This window comes from Myotis lucifugus, unplaced genomic scaffold (assembly GCF_000147115.1).
Source record: "Myotis lucifugus unplaced genomic scaffold, Myoluc2.0 scaffold_51, whole genome shotgun sequence".
In the NCBI taxonomy this organism is placed as follows: Eukaryota; Metazoa; Chordata; class Mammalia; order Chiroptera; family Vespertilionidae; genus Myotis; species Myotis lucifugus.
The window spans coordinates 3,217,926-3,237,108 of record NW_005871099.1 but is presented as its reverse complement, the minus strand read 5'-3'; the positions used below and the strand labels follow the sequence as shown (position 1 = coordinate 3,237,108).

At 34.7% G+C, this 19,183-nt stretch overlaps 1 protein-coding gene across 1 annotated transcript in view; it reads right to left on the bottom strand.

The window, feature by feature from the left end:
• Nucleotides 1-19,183, bottom strand: part of CACNA2D1 (calcium voltage-gated channel auxiliary subunit alpha2delta 1) — a 377,680-nt gene that overhangs the window by 307,579 nt on the left and 50,918 nt on the right. The window contains 1 exon segment of the mRNA XM_023753781.1: nt 170-251. Within this exon segment, the coding sequence (XP_023609549.1) occupies nt 170-251 (82 nt within the window).

Below are 19,183 nucleotides of genomic sequence, written 5' to 3'. Positions count from 1 at the left end.
GATGTTTCTTTCTCACAATACCAAGCAATACCAAGGGTCTCTTCCAGAATTTCACCACCAGATCCACACACAAAAAACATCTTCTTTATGATATAGAAAAACAGCTTCCTAGAAGCTAGAACTGCATTCAAATTAAAGAAAAGATTGAGTTTATTTGGGTTCTACTCACATCAACCAGCTGATTGACTCCACTTGCTGTTTTTGCCAGTGTGACAAGGTCTTCTTGCATCTTATCCACCCATGACTTGATCCTGCAGAAATCAGAGAAGAAAATACTCTATCATGTCTCTGGTAAATGAAGGCCATAGACAGCCACTTTACAGTCATGATGCAGATAATTCATTAAATTGCCTTTAAATCTTTCTTCTTCCTCCCAGCTCTCATTATGTCCACCCTCCCATCCCATCTACAAATTATAAAGCCAATAAAACTTTACTGTAAAGCCTCTTAGAATGCTGAAATACCCCCAGATAAAAGAAAGAAAAATGACATGATTGTCATGTCCAATATGTGGATAAATTTGCTTAATTTTTATGAAAATTCCATTTAAAATTAGTAAATAAAATATTCTAAACTAAGCCTTATTCTTTAGCTCACAAGTCTTCTGGATATAATACTAAGGGCGTGCTAAGTGTAGAACATTTTTTAAAATACAAGAAAATGAGAAATATTTTAAATGTCTCCTAATTTAATTACCCAGTGATAACCACTCCTAACATTTCATGTATTCCCATTTAGTCTTTTTAAATTACCTCACATGGTTGAAAGCATGCTATGTAAACTTTATGTATCTTTTCTTTTCCTGAGGTCATACAATAAATAGTCCTATGCCATTATAAGTATCTTATTTACCCCACTTCTTTAAATTTTATTAACAATAAATGTTTTATAACTTGCTATTTTATAAAGGAAAGTGAACTTTGTATTTCATAAGTGCTGGGATCATGGGTATTTAACCATATTAATCTTCTTTTCTTCAGATAGATAAGAGTTTCAATACTACTATAAGGCAGCCATTTTTTTCAAATAAACTTAAGTGTGACAGAATAAGAAATTAAACATGGAAAGAAGTATAACATGAAAAATGGATTTAAATGAGGTGTAGGAGAACACATAAAAGAATAATGAGCTGATAAACTAAAGGGGAAGAAGCAAAACTTGAAAGTCAGTCATAAAAAGAATGAAATGCCTTAGAGCTGTGGTCGGCAAACTGTGGCTCGAGAGCCACATGCGGCTCTTTGGCCCCTTGAGTGTGGCTCTTCCTAAGCCTTAGGAGTACCCTAATTAAGTTAATAACAATGTACCTACCTATATAGTTTAAGTTTAAAAAATTTGGCTCTCAAAAGAAATTTCAATCGCTGTACTGTTGACATTTGGCTCTGTTGACTAATGAGTTTGCCGACCACTGCCTTAGAGGAAAACACAGAGGCTTGATTACATGTGCAACACATTAGTTAGCAAATGAAATAGATAAATGCTAGGGATACTTTCACACAAATGAAAATAAGAAGGAATATTTATTGAACCATGCTGTATGAAATTGATACAAAGAAGATAAATCAATATCAAGAAACAAAAAAAATAAATAAATGGGAGGAGAGTACAAAGTGGAGAGAAATTTATAGATTCATTAAAATGAATGATGCATCACCACATTATTCTAATATTAGACTTTGTGCTGCTTATGAGCTGGTGCATATATTTGAAACATATTATAAATACTAATATTCTTATTACTACTATTAGATAAAGATATTTGTTCCCATTTTAACATTTAAAACAATAGGTTACAGTAGGAAACTGGTAGGAGCAAAGAACATTGACACCATTTTCTAATTCAGATCAGACAACCTCTTTCTCCAAGCAGTTACTGAACAAGTCCTAAGACCCATGGAAAATGAATCATCTCTTCTCAAGTATAATTCCCAACATTGACAAATAATAAAAACTGTTATACATCTTATACATCCCTTTTGCTGGGAAACCAAGAGACAAATAATATATATGTAAAGACATCAACTTAACTCATGCCTGAATTTTGACTTATGCTAAATGGTCTAAAACTTTGATTCTAACTTGACACCTGAGTGTACTGTCACTGCCATTGTTCATTGAGGTGAACCTGTTTTGGCTGAAAAGCAATCCAGGACTCTTCCAGTCTTCTCTGCCCCACTGACAAGCTATCAAGAACACTTTATAGGAGCAAGGATCATTTTTTATAGATATGACATGTTGCCTGGTTTTCCTAAAAGACATAAGCACTCTGACTCCCAAACCTGAAGTTAGAAGAATATAATGACTAGGAAATATGCAAAGATCCCACTCATCATAAAAGTAAAAAATTACCCAAGGGAAAATATACATATGTGTCTTTCTATTTCTAGGTAAATTGTCAAGCACATATTTATAATCACTGAGCACTATTTCAATGACTGTCTCCAGAATATACTATAAAATTTTGGAGAAAGTTGGAGAGGATATAGAGCCTTTTCATGTAATAAGAAACCAACCTAGCACTCCAGAAGGTGTTTTACATGACATGGGAGCCTTCCCAAGGAAATAAAAACACAAAGAAATGGTTAAACCTGAGAGTTCTTATGCTAGATTTGATAAAGAATGGAAAGATATGACAGGTCAAAGAGTATGAGCTGTGCATAGTAAACTGCGGGAAACTTAATAAAGGCTGTTCATGCCTGATCCTTTATCTGTCCCGGATCTTTGTAGATAAGGACACTGCTTTCCCTCCAGGTATGGGTGGTTGGGGAGGGGGGTGTGTAACTCTCACATGAAGAAAGGTCAGAAAGTCTCACAAAAATTAAAGTTTAAAAAACTTAACCAACCTAGCTTTCTATCCTCTTATTTACTTCAGCCTGTCCCTGAAATTAATTTTCTACCTTCATTATGAATAAATTCCACAACTACTCTGATATCACCTTTGATAAATTGCCAAACTAAAAAAGATTCTCTTCTATCCACTAAACTCCAAAGCACTTTAATTGGCTTTATGCTTATTTTCCTGTATATTTTCATGATTAGGTGGATATACATTTATACTTATTTGTCACTGAATCCTCAATATTTTTATTAAAGTGTTTTGCATATAGTAGGCAGATGAGTAGTTATTGAATAAACAGAAAATATATTGAAATAAAATTGCATTATTGATTTTTAAGCACAATTATATTTATTTAAGTTGAGTAAGTGATTCATTTACTAATTCCCTCTTCTCCCCATAATCCACATCAGAAAAAAAAAGAACTAAAGAACTGCTGGTCCCATGCATCTGTTAACAGGCCCTATTTTTCAACAAGTAGCATATTTTCAAAATGCAACTTAATACTCTACAGGAATTAGTAAATCTCTAGAGTACCTAACTTATAATTCCAAATCCGTCAAGTGGATATTGAATGTCATAGGAAAAAATTATCTTGTAATCTGTCTCTGCCCCTACAATAACTCATTACAGAATCAACTAGCAGAGTGTTTCCAATTGTATGAAAATGACTGTAGACTCAATGTAGTTTGGAGAATTCACTGAGATCTTTAAATATCGAAGCAAATATTTTATTAAATAATTAAGATCATCTTTTATATCATCTGCTTCACTTTATGGTACAGAAACAGCACAAATTTAAAAGCAAATATATAAAATATTCAAGTTTTCACGAAAATTTAATTAAAAATATTTGGCAGGTAATTATTGTTCCTTTCCAGGTTGGATTTGCCTGTAAAATGGCTTTTAAAAGAGTAGTACCTAGTTCGGAAAACTTTTTTTAAAAAGAATTATGGTAATCGATTTCATTTTGCATGCACTTGAGGAAGAGCAAATTCAGAACAGCACAAATTATACCCAATTTAATCTATTGAAAAGTATAACAGTGGAGTACAAAGTGTCAAGTCTGCACAGTTATCTGTTTAATTGTTTTAAATGCTACAAAGAGATTTTCTTTGTTGGAAGAATGGAGCCAAAAAGTAATAGCTAAGGATTGTTACCTAACTGTCCTTCCTTCCTATATTCGATGTGGTACATTCTCTGAAATAGAGACGAATGTGTCTGGATCTACTGCTATTAGGAAGGAGAGAGTATTAAAAGCAGACATCTTCCTTCGACACCCTTCTTGAATTATCCAACTAGCAATTATCATAGATACCAGAGCCAAAAAATAAATAAATGGGAGACACAGAGAAGAGCAAAGGGAAAGGAAGAAGGCTGTTACAGTAAGGGACTTAGAGGAGGAGTGGGAGAGTGAGAAGTCTTTGCAGCGTTTGTTCTAAGGCAATGCTCTGCCTATGCCACTGTTTTAAAAAATCATTTTATTTTTAATCCAAGGAAATACACATAGCTATGCCCGTGGATCTTGGAAAAAATAAATATCAAAAGCTCTAACCAACTGACCATTTCAATTGTGTTCATATATAAGCAGCTTGTTCATAATTTTGAAGTAATAAGTTCATATATTTCAAGTGTTCCACTTGCTATAAATATCCCACCAATGCCAAACTGCTCCTATTTTTGTTATATAATAAACCACCCACAGTGTTCCCATATTTGAGTAAAAATTATATAAGTAAGCCAAAGATTCAGATAAACTAGACACACTATTTGATAACTGTGCAATTCTTATAACATGGATAACTTTATTATGAAATACAATTGTGTGTGTGTGTGTGTGTGTGTGTGTGTAAAAGAGTGCTTGATATTACATTCAATCTAGGATTGTTTGTGAGCTGGATGTCATGCCAGAAATGTTAGTTCTTAAAATTATTAACAATTTAAGCCATTTTCAATAAACTGTTTTTAGAAAGCTATTTTGACTTGTGAAATGCTTTAGTATTCCATTTGTGCCTAGAGTCAATCTTGTAAGCAATGTTAAAAGGGATCTGGTTTTTGCTAATTACAGTGTAAAGGTAAAATGCTCGAGGAGTAGGAAAAAAGGCTTTATCACTAAAATCGGATTCGTAAGTTGTTCATGTTCCTCTGTCTTTATCCTTTGCTGGTGAGTGTGTGTGTGTGTGTGTGTGTGTGTGTGTGTGTGTGTGTGTGTGTTTAATCCACTTTACAAATATACACACTCATCATTCTCAAAAAACAAAGCTTTTTGCCCTAACCGGTTTGGCTCAGTGGATAGAGCATCAGCCTGCGGACTCAAGGGTCCCAGGTTTGATTCCGGTCAAGGGCATGTACCTTGGTTGTGGGCACATCCCCAGTAGGGAGTGTGCAGGAGGCAGCTGATCGATGTTTCTCTCTCATCGATGTTTCTAACTCTCTATCCCTCTCCCTTCCTCTCTGTAAACAATCAATAAAATGTATATAAAAACAAACAAAAAAACCCCACAAAGCTTCTTTATGAGATCTACTTTTCCACCATCTTGGATTAAGTTTTGTTTTATCCAAGCATTTTTCGTTGCTTCTTTATTTAGTTGATATCTTTTGCCTCAGCGTAGGCTTTCAGCTTCCAAGACAACAAATGAGCAATACATGCAGGGTTGATATTCATGTAGTTGCACAGATTAGCCGGAGGGGGATGGTTCTCATACAGGGATTTGATCCCTCGAGGCTCTGAGAGCTTTGTTCTTTACCTTCCACATCAGAGGTAGTTACAACCTCCAGCACAGTCCCCCTGTGGCCTGGTGCCAAGGGAGGTGTCCCACATGGCCACACAATCTGCTGCTGGTGTGTCTATGAACCGCATGAGCTGAATTTCTAATTGCTCATTACAAAACCTCCATTCACTTTATTGAAGGTCTTCCCTTTCAATGTTTATCTATATTTTTTCACTCACTGCAGATTGTTCACAAAATTTATTTTAGCCTAATTCATGTGTGTCAGTGTTATTTAATGTCATGATTAAAAATTCCTCATTTCCTTCTCTGAATTATTAACTGAGCTTGCATAATATTTTCAATACTGCAAAATATTATAATGCTTGTTTAGATTCTGATTTAAATGGCCAATCCACTTCCCCACATGGATCAGTATCTGCAGCCAAACCATTTTAACTGTTTCAGCAACATGTCAATTTTGTCACGTTATCATGTTTCCTACTAGCCTGACGTTGCCTCTCTAAGTCTCTGCAGTTCCTGAAAATCACCCTTTAAGTCTGTGCCTCAGGTCCTTTTTCTTCTGGACAATCTGACCTCGAATCCTTAAAAACGTTTCCTTTCCCTAAATTCTTAAGATACATATTGCCTGTCTTACAAAATGTCACTCATATGGATATACTGTCTTACGCTAGAATTATTTTTCTCCAATAATACTTAATTTCCCCGAGTGTATGGACCACAGCTTACAGTTCTGTATTCTGAGAGGACCCAGCATAGTTCTGAACATAAAGTGGATGCTCAATAAACAGATAACACTTACTTAAGTACCTTGTGCCAGGAGATGTTCTAAACATGTTATATGAACAAACTAATTCTCACAAAAATCTACTGAGGCACATAGTATTATGAGGAAACTGAATTACAGAGGTTACAGGACTTGCCTAAGATCACAGAGTTAGTAAGTGGGAGAGTTAACCATTTGCCTTTAGAAGACAATAGAGCACATACATTAATAAATGCTAATCGATGCGGCGATCTGAAACACAGCCTGGTGCTTTCCAGCATTAAGCCACCAGACAGCCATCCTCAACTCTCCTCTCATCACAAATTTCAAATGTCTTGTGGTATGTATTTTTATGTCACAGCATAGCATCTCGCTGGGTTCTAAGTCTGCTATTGTGTAAAGGGAACAAATGACAATTACAAAAGTCTTATATGTTTACATGGCAAGAGAAAAAAGTAAGTTATAATTAGAAAATAAAAATGTAAGTAATTGATAAAACCCAGACATTTCCTTCCCTAAAAAGGTCTTTTTGGAAATATGCACATATTTCTTTGATGCTGTAATCTTTCTTCAAATTGAATTTTTCCCATCAATATTAGCAAGCAAATAAGAACTGTTTATTTTATTACAAAACCATAAATTGTATGCCTTTCGTTAGCATAACAAGACATCCTCAGTTTTAGGTGCACGGCAAATGACCCTCATATTATTCACAGCATGCACACACACGACATAAAGTAGCAGGTTAGATGTACAGTCAGCCCTGATGTGTTTTAAATATGTAATATTCTAAAAGCAACATTAAATCTTTCAAATATCAACAGAAAAGATGACTGTTTCAGCTGGCCCTCATTGTGTTCCTGATGCAGGGTCGGATACACAAACAAATGCACCAATGTAACAGCCTGGCCCCACTTCTGCGGTGCTCCCTGTATAGACAGCCCACGGTGTCATTTGTCTCACAGCTGTTTCAGAACAGAGTTTATTGAACAATCAAAAAGCCGTCGATGCAAATGCATTAACCTGCAAATTAGAAAAACAATAACTCTCTTCCTGAAGACCTTTAGAAAGGAATATTATAAGGAGAGCCTGTCTCCAATACATTTATTCCTTGAGTATTAAGCACAGAATTCTCGAAAAGATGAAATGAAACCTTTAAAAATGAGATAGTAAATATCTTACAGCTCAGAAAATATATCACCTTTTAATTGCTTTCAGCCTCTTTGTCCCCTCAGACTCGTGGTTCTCCTTGACCCTGTGCCTGAGCTGCACATTCACTGCCCTTGTGCCTCCCTCACCCCCGCCCCATGGTCTGAGTGCACCAAGCAGTCCAGGCAAAGATTGCTTCTCAGACAGGAATTACAGTAGCGCCCTTTCCTGGCCTGCTCAACAGGAACACAAGGCTAAACTTTAAAAAAAATCATTAATGCAGTGAAATTAACAATGAGAATTGTGTTTAAAAATAAATGGATGCTTATCAAATGGTGACAAAATTACAATTTTAGCACTATCCAATAATTACTTGTGAAGAATGTGAAGCTTTGGTGAAAGGTTTATATAAATGTCAACGGAATACAGGAAAAGAACTCAGCTTTAATTATTTCTTGATAACAATGTCAAACATTTGTATTTGAATCAAGATTTCACATGATTGGCTGCTGTTTCAATAACAATTTTATAAAATCATGACCTTTTATGAATTCTAAGTGAAAGGTAGGTGAAAATCTAGGCAATTAAATAGAAAAATATATCAAAGGGAAAAAGCACTTTATGTAGATAATTCCAACTGAAGCATCTGTGTCATACTCTCAGTAAATTTAAAAAATGCTGTAGCCCAGCTAGCGTCAACCTATGAACCAGGAGGTCACGGTATGATTCCTGGTCAGGGCATGTGCCCAGGTTGTGGGCTCGATCCCCAGTATGGGGCATGCAGGAGGCAGCCGATCATGATTCTCTCTCATCACTGATGTTTCTATCTCTCTCCCTCTCCCTTCCTCTCTGAAATCAATAAAAATATATTTTTTAAAAATGCTGTAAAGCATGATCATGTGTGTACAGTAACTTACAAGGCTTTTTAAAAAAAATAAAATAAAGTAATAATTAAATAACTAACATCAGATGATTGATTTGCTATTACAAACAAAAAAGAAATTTAAAAAATCGAAGTCTTAGGCATATTTTCCTTATTAGGAAGCAAATAATAAGATGGTTACTAGAATTTAAATTATTTATATAAAATATGAAATAAACACTTTAAAATATAGTGGTCAATCTCCTAGTAGAAAGGCTCATTTGTGTTGATGTTTACATCTTCCACATTTGAACTAATTCTCCTGCAATTAGAAAGAAACTGATCTCATTCTGTCATTTTAGAAATAGGTAAGATGCATTTCATGAGCCCTAGTGAAAAGGAGACGGTACTTTGGCTAGAGGGCCCTGCTATAATGCCCATGTAACTCATCATCTTTATGAAATATGAAGAAATCATGAAGCAGCCAGTAACATAAATTACACATCAGCATTCTGAAGGAATCGTTGCAGGCTTTAAATTTTTTTTTCATTAATAGTCATTCTGTCGCTGTTGCTAAGTGCACCATTTAGAGCACATCCCAATGTGGGTTTCAACAGGCGGTTTTAAAACAGACCACCCTGTATTGTAAAGAGAAATTCTGAAGATTTCTGAAGCCAGATCTGTGAATCATATGTGACTCAGCAGCCTCCCACAGGCCTGACAGCCCATATATTCTATCTCAAAATGTTCCTTCTGTAAAAGAGAGGCTGAATGAACTCCCTTATTACTATGCAGAAAATACAAAAGGCAATCCATAGAAAACGCGCTACCTGTTTTAGGTCACCTGTAAGAAGAAGAAAAAAAAACCATTGCACATCTCTTGCTGTCTGCAGAACTATCATTTCAACTATCCATGATCTATTTCCCCCAAAGCACCGAATCAGCCTCTCCTATCTCTTGATAACATCAGGGAAATAGTAGCCTTAGAGGCATTCACATCACCTTTCAACATGTAGTATATGAATCTGAGGTTACTTCTCTGATGAACACATGTATTAATAAACATTATTTTTAGTTCTAGAAACTGCAGAAGAAAACAACTTGGACTTCTAGTCCAGGCTGCTATTTAATGGAGGCTTCCTTACTCATTACCCATGAAGCATTATCATGCCAATTCTCCCCAATACTTTCTGTGACAGACATTCATTACCTTAAGAATAGCTTTCGTATTTGGAAGGTGAAACTGTTAGAAAGTTCTTCTGAGTGCAAAAGAAATTAAGGATATTTTACCTTATAAATTATTAGACAACCATCTAAAATCAGATATTTTATAAAACATTTACATATTATTTGATTTTTATAATGATTATTATCCCTTTGTAATTTATAAGTAAAGTTATAAATATTTCAGAAATATCCAATTCCTAATACCTAGCAAAAGAACACACAAAAATAGCATATATATTTTTTTAAAAAATATATATATTTTATTGATTTTTTATAGAGAGGAAGGGATAGGGATAGAGAGTTAGAAACATTGATGAGAGAGAAACAACGATCAGCTGCCTCCTGCACACCCCCTACTGGGGATGTGCCCACAACCAAGGTACATGCCCTTGACCGGAATTGAACCTGGGACCCTTGAGTCCACAGGCCACGCTCTATCCACTGAGCCAAACTGGTTAGGGAAAAAAATAGTATATATTTTACAGTGGAAGCAGCTGACTTAGATGTAGCCATCTGACTACCATATTTTTGTTTGTCTTTATCCTTAGATTTAACCAGAATGAAAAGAGTGAATAAAAATATAGGTGTGCAAAGGGCACAATGAGAATTTCTGTCTTCTCCCTGCAATTAAAAAAAGGAATAATCAGCCAATAAGGGCAATTTAGGTGATAATGATTACTACATATACCATGTACGTTTAAAAGAAACATTTTCTGACCAAGGGGAGACCTGACAACCATATACCTCCAAAGTTCTGCAACCTGGGTTTGGGTTTAGGTTTAGGAGTGGACTGGGTCTGCCCTTCCGCCAGGTTCTTTGGACTGTGGATCTAAGGAGGATCCAATAGTCACTGTCTAAAAGCAAAGTTGGAACTAAGAATCAAGGAAGTAGCCCACAAGAATAATGATTCAAGGAGGTTAGGCAGTGTATATACTTTTCACCTGAAGAAAACACCCATCAGGATTGTGGTAAAAGGGTTCTAATTTCCACCTGAGCTGGTCTTGTTTCCTATGTTCTCTCTTCTGATTTGACAGAGGGGATGTTTGTGGAATGAATGGGCAGACAATAGAATTAATGGAAGAGACCCCATTGTGCCCATCACAATATCTTTCGTCTTCATTAGAGAAATCCAGAGGAATACACAAAGCTGGGCAACCCAGGGGAAATAACATGTTCCTGATTAACCAACTCTCCCCTGAATTTATGACACAGCCAGCTGGTTGTAGATAAGATTAAATGAAAGAAAATGAAAATGAAGGAATTGAAAGGAATTCAATGGACCCAACGGAAAAGAAAGAAATCAAGAGAAAGTTGGGAGGAGTAGGGAGAATAAAAAAAGATAAAAGACTAAAAGTAAATGCACATTTTTTAAAATGAAGGTGGAGATTCTCTTAAAACAGATGAAAATTTACTTTTGTACATTTGAAAAAAAAAGTCGCTCATCACCAAGAACTTTAAACAATGCATTATGTACTATTGTTCAAATAATCATTGCAACTTTTAAGGTATGCCATTAACAGTCCTATAAATCTAAAATGATATAGCCTCTAACCCAATTATGATAGAACATATGGTTGCTTTCATCTATTTTACATAGAATTGTGAAGGCAAGTCTCTTACAAGACTATTTTATTAATAAGAATTTTTGTTTATATTCAACTTATTGTTAGGAAAAGTAATGTTCATTGATTTTTATAATCAAGTATATATATTTTCAGTATGGACAATGGATTTGAATAGCATTGGTTTTCGCTGTGCAGACAGATCAATTACAGATCAATAAATGAACAATGATTTGTTTATACCAGTCATATGGTTGGCTCCCTGCAAAGCAATGGTGTTCATATTTGTGCATCTCTATATTTTAGGTACTCTTATATTTGAACATTGCCATGAAAGACACCAATTTAATTATTCCATTGCACTAAAAATTGAAGTGCTATAGCATATGCTACCTCTAAACCTTAGGCAGCCATCTTTCACATTCTCTTGATAAGTTCTAGGTGGATAATAAGGAGAGGCTTAAAGAAGGGCTGAAGTGATGTTGCTTGATTTGCATGACCCTACAAGTTATTTTCTATTACACATAGAGGATGACATAAGAATTGGGTGGTGAAGCTACTATAGGAGCTTCTTTACTTCTTGATATTTTAGCCAATGAATTGGAAAAACTTTAGCACACAGAATCTCAAAAGGGGAAATGAACCTAAAAGGCAAACACCACATGAGGCCACCACCTCCTAGACCACTCATTGCTATAGCACCAATACGAGAGCATATGCATTCACTAACATTTTGGGTAAGAGACAAAGATTTAGATCTTGAACTTGCCACTTTATATATAATTTGACACCATCATCAATCAAATAGCATGCTTTTGCTTGCTGTTTCTTCTGCCTACCACGTTTTCCCTCCAGGTCTTTTCATCTCTTCTCATTCTTTTAATTCCACATCAAATGTCATCACCTCATAGACTAAATCCTGACCCCAGTAGCTAAACCGGTCACTTGATCCTGTTGTCCCCTGTCCTTCACATCAGGTTGTAATGTTTCTTTGAGACACTCACAACCTTGCAATTATTAGATGTGTCTTTTACTTGTTTTCAGTCTCTTTACTCTATTAGAATGTAAACAACACAAGCGAAGGCCTTTCTCATCTGAAATCAAAAGCACTTAGCTTAACACTGAGATAAAATAGTTGTGCAATAAAATATTAATTGAATAAATAAATGACTCTGGGGGGGAAAGCAAAGAGAATAGTCAAATTGGGATATCTGCATTTTTGCACAAGGCATGATAAAGAAGGCTTCAATTGAAAAAAGCATGGTCTTACATCCAATAACTTCTCTTTGTTTCTTAAGTAACAGAATGGAGAAGAATGGGTAAAAATAATCCTGGCTGACACAGACACCACAAAGTCTCCTAAAGTCATGTGCAAAAAACCCTTACATTCCAAAAGTCTGCATTTTCATACTAAATGCCTATAAAGCTATTTCAGGTCATTTCGGAATGAGAAAAATAACAGGATCATTGCATCACTACAGCAAAAATTAGAAATACCAACAGGGATGAAGCCATTGCACCAACGATTGCAATGTAATCAGAGTAACAATTCGGGGCACTGTCTACCTCCACCAGATTGATCCAACACTTTATGGCACTGCCAATTTGCTCCGCTACCTGGATTTTGACTGCCAGTCTGCTTTGACTACACAATGTCCCTCATCACGTGCAGAAACTTCAACCCAAGGTGTTTCCCTATAAGGCTGAAGTATTGGCATAATAGTGTAAATGTTTGGATTCTTCAGAGAAAAGCAGCTACACAAAATGTGTGGAAACACACAGAAATTACTATTTAACACTGTATGGCTTTGCCATTTGCTAAATTATTTTTAAAAGCTCATTAAGTTCTATGAAGCAGGAAAATAATGATACCATAGCTGATTTCTTATTCAAAGTCAAAAGCAGAATCTGAAATTACATTGGAAATAGAATGTCCCTATTTCTGCATTTTTAGACGTTAAACAAATCAGTGTACCATTTTATTATACTTTAAATGGTTAGAAACTATTAAGTCCAAGGAATGTGTTATTATACATATTTTACATATGCTTTGATCTAGCCTCAATTTCCTAAGTAGTTGCTAAGGGACTAGTATTCTCTCTATTATTGAACAATAATAACAAAATTAAAAGCCTAAGAATTTGTTGTTCACAAAAGCTAGAGCTTATCAACTTGCTCCCTAGTAAGTCCCCAGGTACATCACAGTAAGTTACAATGTAATGTTTTTGTTTTGTTTTGTTTTGTTTTTGTTTTTTTTTACATATATTTTTTATTGATTTTTTACAGAGAGGAAAGGGGAGAGATAGTCAGAAACATCGATGAGAGAGAAACATCGATCAGCTGCCTCCTGCACATCTTCTACTGGGTATGTGCCCGCAACCTAGGTACATGCCCTTGACCAGAATCGAACCCGGGACCTTTCAGTCCACAGGCCGACGCTCTATTCACAGAGCCAAACCGGTTTTGGCAACAATGTAATGTTTTAAAAGAAGTTTCCATAAACTGATACCTCCTATACTTCCAATCTTTCCTACCTTCTATCAACATCTTCTCTTCCTTTTCTGTACATAACAATGATCCTTATATCATATCATTCTCACTTCAGAATAATACCTTAAAATACTTCTGTATAAATATTCATAAATTTGAAATAATTTACGTATAGGTGTTACTAACATCACATACTCATCTTTTTCCTAATGTACAAATTCTTTATTCACTTTTAATCCTCACCTGAGGATATTTTTTCCATTGATTTCTAGAGATAGTGGAAGGGAGGGAGGAGGGAGAAAAAGGGAGGAGAGGGAGGGAGAGAGACACATCAATTGGTTGCCTCGGCCACAGACCCCTACTGGGACTGTAGAATCTGCAACCAAGGTATGTGCCCTTGACCTGGAATTGAACCCACAATCCTTAGGTCTGAGGGCTCTAATCACTGAGAAAAACCATCCAGGGCAAATTGCCAAATTCAAGTATTTACTTTTCAGTAAATCACTCCAGGATATGGTATAATTTACTTACAATATAAAAAAGCAATTGTATTTTGTAACAATTTATTTGTTTGTCAAGTTCTCCATTAAACTTTTAGCTTCACGACAATAAGAGTGACTAGTGCTTGAAACGTAGTAAGAATTTATTAAATGTTTAATGAGTTAATGTTAATTCTATTATATAAACAACTCTTTGCCATTCCTTCCTCCTTTCCATTCGCAGTGTCACTGCTTTTAGAAACTCTGTCATCTAGTGTAAGGACTATTGTAGTGCCCTGCTTACTGGTCAATCTGACTCTAGCTTCCTCTGTCTCCCATACTTCCACAACTCTTTTTCAGAGTAAACATTAATGCACAGTATTTTAAATAACATTAAAATTTATTTTCTGATTATAAAATTAACCTGTATACATTAAGTTTAGAAAAAGCAAACATTTTCTTACCAAAACAAGCCAGAAGAGAGAATATAAATTGATCCCAAATATAACATAAGCAAAAAAACCTATATGAACTACTGAGCGATCACATCAAAGATAAACTTTTTAAAAGGCACCATGACCAAGGAACATTTATTCCAGGAAGAAATAGATGTTTCAACATTAAAGTATCCTAATGCCTCTACATTTTAACTGTTGCTTCATCTCAAAGGGTTGTAAAATTAAAATTAATTAAAACAAAAAATTCATTTAGAACAATCCCTGGAGTATACTAAATGGTTAATATTGTATTATTTTCAAATTATATTGTTTTTAACCTGTAATTTAATACAGTATATTAAGTAATTAAAGATAAAAATCACCCAATCTTTTCAATAAATACACCCCAAAATGCTTTTACTACTGTTTAATTTTTGTTCTTAGGAAGAGAAAGAAGCTTCCTTAACTTAAACATTATCTACCAATTTATGGAAGAAAACTTAAAGGCGAAATACTTAAAACATCCCACTTAAGTCAAGCACAAAGGGAAAATTGTACGTTCTCAGTAGCACAAAAATGCTATAACAGAATTCATAGCTAATATACTAAGGTAGAAAAATAAATAGGAGTCATAAACATTGGGAAAGAAAAGAAAAAAGCTTTTATTATTTGCAGATAATATGATTGTCTACATAATCCAAAAGAATAAACTGAAGAATTACTAAACTATAACATAATTCAATATGAGATTTTACAAGCTCTTTATGAAAAATGTAAACAATAGAGTAATATGCAGAGGACTCCAAACTATCAGAAAAAATAATTAAAATTATTGAAAAAAAGCCTCATCAATGACCAAGCAAACAAAACACAACATTTCATTACACATCAGATCAACAAAAAATTAAATACTGACAAACACTAGGAGAAACATAATATGTGAAAATAAAGATACAATTTAAAAATATATAACATTTCCTGATTTGCCTTCAAAGATTATGTATATATATATATCTATTATACACTATATGTGTATGTATATACATATGTATATATGTGATTATATGTATACATATATTATATATGTAAATATATACACTCTTTGAAGGCAAATCAGGAAATATTTTTCAATGTGAAAAATACTGATTCCCTGTTTATCTCTAGGTCTCTTATCACATAAAAACATGCCAAGAGATCCAAAAAGTGGTGTGTACCAAGATGTGCACAGGGACATTATTTGTAATAGGAAATAAAGAAGATCAACCTAAATATTACTATTTAAGAGAACTCCTTAAATAGTTGATGGCACATCAATTCCATGGGACATGCAGCAGTCAAAAAATTAAGTGGGAAAAAATAAAACAAGACAAATAATTAATGGAAAGGTCTCAAGATCTTCAGTGAATAAGCAAGCCATAATAATGCCTAGAGCAGTGATGGCGAACCTTTTGAGCTCAGCATGTCAGCATTTTGAAAAACCCTAACTTAACTCTGGTGCCGTGTCACATATAGAAACTTTTTGATATTTGCAACCATAGTAAAACAAAGATTTATATTTTTGATATTATTTTACATATTTAAATGCCATTTAACAAAGAAAAATCAACCAAAAAAATGAGTTCGTGTGTCACCTCTGACACACATGTCATAGGTTCGCCATCACTGGCCTAGAGTATCCACTTATCCATATATATATATATATGTAAAAAGTAAATATTTATATATATGTAAAAAGTAAATATTTGATTCTATAAGTATTCACACCAGGAGTTACAGAAACAGCGAACAGTACTGGAATCAGGGAGATGGGTGGTAAAGGTCCTCTGTAGCTTATTTTGTGTATATTTACTATCTGCCTGAATCTTTTGCAATGTAATGTATTATAATGCAGTGCTAATAGAACTTTTAAAGGCATAGTCACACCTCTCCTAGATAGAAATAGTCTACCATTTAGCAGGATCTGGAACATCTCTCTACTAATTAACAGTATAGCAGAGAGATAGGTCAAGTTCTTGGGGCTTGGGCCAGACTGCTTGGCTTGGCTGTTTACTAACTGATGTGGGATAGTTACTTTATCATTTTAAAAATTAGGCTAGTAATGGTACATAACTCACAGGGTTCTATCTTACCTATAAAGTACCTAGCACAGTACCACAAACACAATATATCTTCACCAAGTTTTTGTGGTTGCTCTACAAAAACTTTATAATATTAGGAACTAAAGCTTAAGGTTGAGAAATAAATGTATCACTAAACTATAGCCTAAATTTTTTCATGGAGAAACAGTTATTTATAATGGGATAACTGTGCCATTCATATAGAACTCCACTGAAAATCACAAGTTCTAGATAATACTTTAAAAAGAGCATCTTGCACCTCGGTTGCAGGCTCAATCCTGGTCCCAGTCAGGGCACGTTCAGGAGGCAACTAATCCATGTGTCTCTCTCACATCAGTGATCTCTATATGTATCTCTCCCCCTCCTTTCCACTCTTTCTTAAAAAAAAATCAATGGAGAAAAATGTCCTCAGTTGAGGATTAACAAAAAAATAATAAATAACAAATAACATCACTCTAATGAAATTCAATGATACTTAATCTATAATTTCATTACAAGACTATAAGGCCTGGAATGTTGTACAATTGTCATTTTCATGCTTTTATTAAAATTCCTGTCAGTATTTCTTTCTATATTTAATAAGCATCCTATGATTAGAAAAATGAAATTAACTGATCTTCAATTTTATATAGTGAAAAAATTAATAAGAATTAATAAGATTTGTACATAACCTTTACTACATATTTTTATAATACAAAAGTGTGCTCAGTAACAGAATTATTTTACACATAACATCTATTCCAAGGTAATATTCTCAAGAATGAAAGTACAGCAAATAAATATTAACACAAAAAATAAAGTACAAACTTTAAGATATTGTGTAACTTCATGGTAACATTTCCAAAATTACTAGGTAATTTTAGCGTAATTGGCCCTCAAAAAAATGTCCAGTCTTCTGGAAATTAGTGTTAGATTCCTCATTGCATGAAAGATATACATAAATTAGCTATCTAATAAATAACTTACAGTATTGACTAGTGCAAAACATGTAAATTCAATAAGGCAAAATCTCATTCTGTATAAAATTATAGCAACATATGTTAGGAAGCAGTTTTTTTATTTTTGAATATTACCTAAAATATAAAAGAGAATTATTTTATCCAAATTTAGAATATGGTTTACAGAGAAGAGTCTTGAGAACAGTACTCCCCCGAGGATATGTTTTTATTGATTTTTAAAGAGAAACAAAGGGAGAGGGAGAAACATCTATATGAGAGAGAAATATCCCTCATTTCCTCTGGCTTGTGCCCTGACCGGGGATTGAACCTACAATCTGGGTATATGCCCTGACCAGGAATCGAACCCATGACCCTTAGATCCTTCAGTGCACAGGAGTATGCTCCAACTAACTGAGCCACACTGTCCGGGGTGAGAACAGTAAATATGCTAAAGATGGGGGTTGGAGCAAATCTTGCAAAGAATCTACATCAATGAATGGTTAACTACAGTTTCCTTTATACATTCTTATATTTTACTATCCTAAGGTATAGTTTAAAAAGGCAGACAGATCACTAATATGAACAAGAAAATACAAAACAAAGAATTTGCCAGATGTTAGAATTTCCAAATTTTACTAGACTATCTTAACCCATTAAAACTCCTTTTCTTTTGGAAAGGTTTCTAACTTAAGGTAGCATAATCAACAACTCTTTATTCAGTTTTGAACGACACATTAATATCCTTCTCATTTGTTAAGGACAACCACACAGTCAACAAAAAACACTCCAAACGTTTACACACAAGTTCCGTGGTTTGCAGTCAGTGTGCAGCAGGAATTTTAAAATATATATATATTTTATTGATTTTTTACAGAGAGGAAGGGAAAGGGATAGAGAGTTAGAAACATCGATGAGAGAGAAGCATTGAGCATCAGCCTCCTGCACACCTCCACTGGGGATGTGCCCGCAACCAAGGTACATGCCCTTGACCGGAATCAAGCCAGGATCCTTCAGTCCGCAGGCCGACGCTCTATCCACTGAGCCAAACCGGTTAGGGTGCAGCAGGAATTTTTAAAACATGCACTATCTATTTAGTCAGGGGCACTGACCTCTTTTCCCTTAGACTATCAAATAAAAAAAAATGACAACAGCCAACACAACTATAGTTGTCTGGTATGAATGAATCAAAATTATACCTTTTTTGTGTCAGATCAGCAAAAAATATATGTTTTGGTGTGCTGCAGAATTTTAGTAATTAGTTTATGCGTACCACGAGATGAAGAAGGATGAAAATCACTGGACTGGGTGATTGAGCAAGGTCAGCCACCAGCAAACCTCGACCATTACAATTCATTTTTAAGGACTTAATTGTCTGTGCTGTCAATTCCCACTTTTTAATTGTTCCAGGACCTCCTACATAATGCATGGTTTTATTAAAACACATCACATTGCTTGTGACATAGCATGAGTTGTCAGGGAAAACATAATCATCGTTGGCCTTAACCCACCAATGGACATCAATAAAAAATGAAACACATGCCTACAGGCTGGCTAAAAAGGCTTTCAGATTGTGACACTCATGACTCCCGAGGTA